The sequence below is a fragment of the Pteropus vampyrus genome, unplaced genomic scaffold, assembly GCF_000151845.1.
Source record: "Pteropus vampyrus isolate Shadow unplaced genomic scaffold, Pvam_2.0 Scaffold197, whole genome shotgun sequence".
Classification (NCBI taxonomy): domain Eukaryota; kingdom Metazoa; phylum Chordata; class Mammalia; order Chiroptera; family Pteropodidae; genus Pteropus; species Pteropus vampyrus.
The window spans coordinates 2,940,075-2,947,574 of NW_011888978.1; the positions used below are offsets into that span (position 1 = coordinate 2,940,075).

At 38.7% G+C, this 7,500-nt stretch overlaps 1 protein-coding gene across 1 annotated transcript in view; it reads left to right on the forward strand.

Annotated features, from left to right (window-relative positions):
- LOC105300012 (butyrophilin-like protein 3) overlaps nt 1–7,500 on the forward strand; it is a 23,354-nt gene that overhangs the window by 13,942 nt on the left and 1,912 nt on the right. The window contains 2 exon segments of the mRNA XM_011372022.1: nt 4,789–5,064; nt 6,546–6,716. Coding sequence (XP_011370324.1) covers nt 4,789–5,064; nt 6,546–6,716 — 447 coding nt within the window.

Consider the following 7,500-nt stretch of genomic DNA (forward strand, 5'->3'; position numbering starts at 1 on the left):
ATAATACTCATTATTCTTACGTTTCCTGTCCTGATGGTATCAGCTAGTTCTTGTATTTCTCTTTCTTTATTTTTCATTCTTCAGTTTTTCTCTTCTTTCTTCTGATTTATTTATAGATTTCTGCCTTTGATATCACTGATCTTTTTCTCCATTTGATTGACTCTATTTCCCAAGCTTGCTATTTCATTTTTCAACTCTTGCAGTGTGTTCTTTATCTCCAGAAAGTCTATTGTGTTCTTTTTGAGGGTTTCAATCTCCTTGCTAAAGAACTCATTCTGCTCACCTAGTTGTTTTTTCTATTTCTGAAATTGTTGATATGACTTATTTTGGAACTCACTGAGTTTTTTCAGAAGTACCATCCTGAATTCTCTGTCATTTAAGTTGCATATTTCTAGGTCTGTAAGGTTATTTTCTGGAGATTTTTCTCTTTCTTTCTGAGATGCCTTGTCATCTTGATTGTTCATGGTGTTTAATGGACTATTTCTCTGCCTGGGCAGCAATGGAAGCGTATTCTGCTTTTTTTCCAGAAAGAAGATTTATTATATAAAGGTCTGTCTCAAGATTGTTGTGAAGAAGGTGTTTTTCTTTTGGTTTCCAGTAGGTTGTGCCTAAGCCTCTTGGATCCCTGCTTTTATAAACCCTTAATAATGCCTTTTTTTTCCTTATGGATGTTTAATCATGCTCACTATTCTCAGTCTCAGTCCCTGTCAGTGTTAGTGACAGTTTCAGTAGCATTTGCTCAGATTCTCCTGGGCTTCGTGGTGTTTGTTCTCAGAGGATATGGGGGTGGGCTCTCTGGGTTGGGGGTTGGGAACTGTGGCTCATCCTCAGTTTTTTAATCGCAGCTTGTAAAAATAAACTGTTGTTTCTCTGTGGTCCTCCTTCTCTGCTTCCTACCCTGATGAGTGGGCTCTGCTGTCAGCCATGTGGAGCTCACAGCACTCCCAGTCTGGGTTGTTCATGGAACTCGCTGCACCTTCACTCCTCCTCCTCTTCCTACAGGAAAACTCCGGAGGCTGAGAGAGGCAGCTTCTTTGTTTCTCCTAGTCCACTGCCTGACACCTCAGGTAGCTCTTATGTGCAGATCCCATGCTGAGATGTGCTGGTGTGCAGTTTGGGTGTTTTTTGTTGAGTTTTAGATGTTCAGCTTATTGTTGTTTCAAGGGAAGAGATCTGGGGATGTGTCTCACTCCCTAGTTTTTCTTCATCTGAGAATGTCTTGATTTTTCCTTCTGAAGGACAATTTTCCAGGATATAGGATTTCCTGTTGACAGTTCTTTTGTCACTTAAAAGATATTGTGACACTTCTTTCTGGCTTTCAATGTTTCTGATGAGAAATCTACCATTCAAATTGATGTTTTTGTATCTGTAGCATATCCTTTCTCACTGGTTGCTTTCATGATTTTTTTCTTTATCTTTAGTTTTCAGAAATTAAATATTTACCTATCTAAGTGTGAATTTCCTTGGGTTTCTTTCTTTCTTCTTCTTCTTCTTCTTTTTTTTTTGTATTTGCTCGGTTTCTTAAAACTGTTGTTTTATGCTTTTCACTAAATTTAGGAGTTGATCAGTCATCATTTTTTCAAATAGTTTTTCAGCACTGTTATCCCTTTCCTCCCTTTCTGAGACTCTGGTGATACAAATGTTTGCTATTTTGTTAAGGTCCTGAAGGTCCCTGGGTTGGGGGATGTGTTTTTTTTAAAGTACTGTTTTCTTTTTCTTGTTTGAATTTGGTAAATTCTATTAATCTATCCCTACATTCATTGACTCCACCTTTTGTCACTTCCATTGCAATATTGAGCCCATTAGGTATGTTTTTTATTTGTTATTGTATTTTTCAGTTATATAATTTCCATTTAGTTCTTTCAAAAAATAAATTGTATGGTTTGATGAGGTATTCCATTTTCATTTTTCAAGAGAAATTGTAATCATTTGTTGAAGCATTTTTATGAGAGCAATTTAAAAGTCTTTGTCAGATAGTTCCAATCCATTTTATCTCAGCATTAGCATGAGTCAATTGTCTATTATCATTTAAGATAACCACATTTGTCTGATTCTTTTATAATGAGCAATTTTTAATTGAAACCTAGACATTTTGGCTATTATGTTATGAGACTCTAGGTTCTATTTGAAGCTTCTGTTTTAGTAGTCAATCACCTTGTTTAAGTTTAGCACTCAGGTCCTTGTTCTACAGTTGTCAGTTGAGCTTTCAAGGACAATTTAATTTTCAGAGCCTTTGCTGTACTATTTCGATCTGCTTGTTTTATTGATGATTCTGAGGCTCCCACCAATCTGTTCTAGTGTTGCCTGTTTGAATAGATGGTGCAACCCCAGGTCAGACACCCTGGTGATCTGATCCAAAAGGACAAGGATCTCATTCCCTAGTCCCTTGTCATTGAGGTTCCTGCTCAATCCTTTGGAAGGCATCTCTGGGCCCATCGGGTGATCTGGGAGAGGAGTGAGCCTACATGTGCCACCTTCTTTTACTAGGTAGGAAGGGGATAATAAGATGCTCTGCTGCTGTGTCAGTACTCTAGTAAGTGTAAGTCTGTTTTCCTCCTTCCATCTTCCAAAGTTCCCCTCTGGTTGCCTTTTGTGTTATTTCCAGGATTTATAGCTTTACTTAGTGACAGAAACAGAGAAAGATAAGTTTCTACCATCTTATTTGAATTCTTTTACTGGTTATACCATCATTCTTTCTTTTATGTATTCACTCGATAATGATATATTAGGCTTTGTGCACTGGTTTTGACCTTGAGTAATATCAGAGTACAGTATATGGAGGGAAAGTTCTGTTCGAGGTCACCCATATAAGGAATGCTCCCCTTTGTCTCCCAAGTTGTAAGTCTGGAGGTCAGGCTAAATATTCTACATCCTCCACTTAATCCTTTTGAATCAACCTCCCAAGAAGCCTCTGCTACTGGCTCCCTCTTGCCCTTCTCTTGCCCTTTTCTTCTCTCACTTGAGTAACCTCAACGGTTGCCTCCTGTTTACTCTATTGTTGCCTGGGGAAGTCTCTGAGTTGCTGGTCACAACCTTGTCCTGCTGTAAGCCAATCAACACAACCCTTCAGGGTTACACTGCCTACAGAGCCTATGGGGTGATATCCCACATTCTTTGAATTAATGCACTCAAGCAATGGTCTGCCTCTGCACTTCCTCAGACCTTGTCTCCTACCTATTTTCTCTTGTACATCACAGTACAAAAATACTAAATGCTTATAGGTTGTCTTAGTCAGTTAGGGCTGCTATAACAAAAGACCATTGACTGGGTGGATTAAACAATAGAAATTCATTTCTCCCAATTCCAGAGGCTGGGAAGTCTAAGATCAAAGCGCTGGCCAGTTTGGTTCCTGGTGAGAGCCCCCTTTTTGGCTTACAAACAGCTACATTCTCTTTGGGTCCTCAAGTGGTGGTGGTGGAGAGCAAAGAAGAGTGTTCTTGTTTCTTTTTGTAAGGACATAATAATCCCATCATGAGGGCTTCACTCTCATGACTTAATCACCTGTATAAAGCTCCACCACAACATATCATAACATTGGAGGTTAAGGCTTCAACATATGAGTCTGGGAGGGGCAAAAAATTCAGTCCATCGCATAGGTCCTTAAACACATCATGCCATGTCTGCTTTCTGGCCATCTGTGCGGCATGCTTCTCTCTCCTCCTGACTTGTTTACCCATAAAATTTCCATTTATCTGACACAATGGGATACAAATGTCACCTACAGGAAAGTATGACTTTTCCTGACAGTTAATTACTATCTCCTTGACTTCCTACCTTAACCATACTTCCATAATTGCACATTTCATAATGAAATGAATTTGTTTAGTTTTCTCCCTGTTTAGTCAGTGAGTTCTGGAAGTCTGGTTCCTGGTGAAAATCCTACCTGTGATTTTAAGGCTTGACCATAGGAATTACAAAGTCTTTACTTGACAAGCCTCAGAAGAAAAAGCTGCCTGCCCCGCAGTAGCCTTGGTACATAGCCAATGCATTGCAGTATCTTGAGAATGTGTAGTCAAAGACTTCCATGCCTCTGCCTATTTAAGCTCTTGCACATATTTTCCTTCCTAGCCCAGGTGGCTTTATTCCTACATCTCTCTATCTGAGGCCTGGTTAGAGTCTTCTTCAGGTGCCACTGTCAAGGCCTCCTTATTAGGAAGAAGAAGGGAAACCTTGAAGACACTTTCTTCACTCTGACTCAGTATCCCGTAACTCTCCACAACTAGCCCTTTCCCTCACCCCGCTTCGAACCTCAGAGTCCATGAGACTATTGGAGCCTTTTGTTCAGGGCTCTCTCAGTCATGACACAGCACCCACTCTGTGCAGATACACTTGACCCTAGACTAGCATGCCATTTCATGGGGGAAATGGAGCAGGAAGGAGTCGTCATGTCAATATACTATGACAGTAAATTATGAAAGCCTTCACTGCTATTTTATTTGGGATCATTGTCACTTTAATTATCTACTGTAACGGGTGACATCAGATCTCTCTCTCCTAGCTGAGCTCATGAAAAGCTCCTCATTAGAAAGAGCTCGGTCTTTTTCACATTATATTTAGTGTTCAGGAATATGCAGGTATACAGCAGTTGTTCAATGAATGTTAACTGAACAATGACATGGAAGGGCTTACAGTGGTGTTAATAAGTGTGTATGTGTATGTGACGAAAAAAAAGAGAGAGAGAAGGAGTGTGGGACATGTTATTTCCATGAGCTTCATGAACCTGGCTCCAAACATCTGTGGCCTTGGAAGATGATCTTTGCTTTCATCCTTTTCCTGTTTTCTCCCTAGTGTTGGGTTCAGCTCCTCTGGTTTCTATGACAAGGCGCATCGATGGAGGCATCGAGCTACTTTGCGAGTCCTCAGGCTGGTTCCCCCAGCCCACAGTGAAGTGGAAAGATCCACAAGGACATGATTTGCCCTCTGACTCAAAGGTGAATGCAGACAGACATGGCTTGTTTGATGTGGAGACCTCCCTTATAGTCCAAGAAAATGCTGGGAGCATATCCTGTTCCATCCAGTACCCTGACCAGAGCCAAGAGGTGGAATCCAGGGTATGGATAAGAGGTGAGTGGGGAGGAGGGGGGCAGGGTAGGGGTGCATGTTTGTGTAGCCCAGAAGGAGACTAGGAGCCTCTGTGTAGTATTGTTCATGTTTAATGACTCATTTGGAAAGTCGAAAGTCTATGAGGTGCAAAGATATCATAAATATTTGATTAGGTGGAAACATAATTGTTTACAATTGCAGAGGAGTAGAATCAAATATTTTCTTTACCACCTGATCATCTTCAAGGTGCAACCCTCCAAAATCAACACAAAATTTAAAAACGCTAACTCAAGGAATAAGAAAAAAAAGTTTATTCATTAAAAAACATACTTCTAAGTAAGTACTAAAACATACTTTATAAAACAGCATAGAATAAAAAGTGGATAATTTCAGGAAGGATTTAAAAATAATAGGATAATTATTATAAACCCTAATATATCAGTAATCACAATCAATGTAATAGGTGTTAATTTGCCAGTTAAAAGACAAAGAAGGTTAGACTGGATTTTAAAAAATCTCAACGGTTGCAATTCTTGAGAGAGAATTGTAATATATATGAGTTATTCATTGAAACATTTTAAGAGTATAAAAAGCATAGCAGACAAATGTTAACCAAAGGAGTACCATTATAGATATATTAAAGTCAAGAAAAAAAGTTTTAAGAAAAAAGGCATTAGGATTGTTATTTCAGAAACATAAAATGTTTATTCACTAGAGAAGAATAAAACTTTGTAAATATATATGTACCTTATAGTATAGCTCAACATATATAAAATAAATATTAATGGAAAATAAGGATAAATTGAAATATCATGAGTTCTAAAACTGATTAAATAGTAGAAAAATTAGTAAGATTATAGAATACTTGATTTACAAATTAATAGTCCTAAAGTAACAGACATCCTTAAAGATTTCACCTACAAAAATCATTATTTTGAAGCACTCATGAAATATTTACAAACTTTCACCAGGTCCAAGCACATAAATTTGGAATCAATTTGTCTAGTTCTAAGAAAACTCTATTAAGATTTTTGATAGAATTATATTGAATATACAGATCAATTCTGAAATAAATTATATCTTTAAAATATTGCTTCTTTTACCTGAAAGAATTTACATCACTCCCCTTATTTTAGTTATTCTTAGTGTCTTTTAATAAAGTTTTATATATCTAATACAAAATTTTGCAAACTCTTATGAATATATATGAAATAGAAGTAACATTGCATGTAATGGCGCGTGAAGGAAAGTCCATTCAAACAAATGATGCTGGTGCAGTTATCTGTTTAGAAGAAAATAAAATTGAACTTCTACCTCATTTAATATATAAAAATAAAATCCAGATGCAGCAAGAATTATGAAAAAGTACAACATTTTAAACATGTAAAAAATTATAGAAAAATATCTTTTCAATCTTGGAGTATGAGATGATCCCTTAAAAGAGAATCAAACTGATTTTACCATTTAGGAGTCACTATGGGATCTGTGGATCTGTTTTTCAGAGGTGTTTTTCCAGCCCTTACCCTGGCGCCTGTCGTGTATTTTCCTGGGAGTATTCGCCTCTGTCCTGTGTGTCGGTGTCATAGGTCTGACAATTTTCTACCGTAAATGGGAAAGTAAGTGAAAGAGAGAAGATGGGCCTGCTGCTTATTCATACATCCAGCAAGGATGGGGTAACAGATGCTCCCGCACACCTCCCAGATCTGTAATTCAAGCCCTGGGCTCCAGGGCTGTATCACCTGGGCCGCAGGAATCACAGTCCTCGCCACACTCCAGGCTGGCCAGAAATGGCTCCCTTAGGAAATGCCAGCCCCACAAACCCATCTTCCTCACAGAGGGCCTATAATAAGGGGAAGAATGATTTTCACAACCTATAGGGCTGACATAAATTTCTAACACCACCAAGACTCCAGTAAAAAAGTTTTAATGCACTTAAAAAGACTTCATAACAGAAGAAATAAAAATGAAGATAAACATATAAAATAATATTCAGTTTCCATAAGAGTTTTTATAGGAGGAATGCTTTTCTTCCTCCTTGGAGATGATACTACCTCTTGAGAATGTGGGCCATAATCCCACCTTCCTTCTAGCTTCTCTTCCATCACATTTTCCCTTCTCCCAAATAACTTTCATCTCCACCTCCACAGTATCCCAGATGTCAGCTCCTCCCTTCAGTACAAACTTTCCTGATATCTTGTCGTACCCCAGATAATAGAGGGGGGTGAGATGGGGTGGGGGCACAAAAGGAGAGTGCTGGGGGAACCCCCGTCCTTTGCTCACAGCTTCTCCTCCTGAGCAATGAGCCAGGGCTGTGTTTGTACCTTACATACTCCTATGTCCACAACTGGATTTTCTATTTATGTTTCAGGAAGAATCTGGGCAGAAACCTGTAAGTGTTTTATCATGTTCTGAGCCTTCCCCACAGTTCTCCTGAGTCCCTCCTGTTCCACAGTTTGA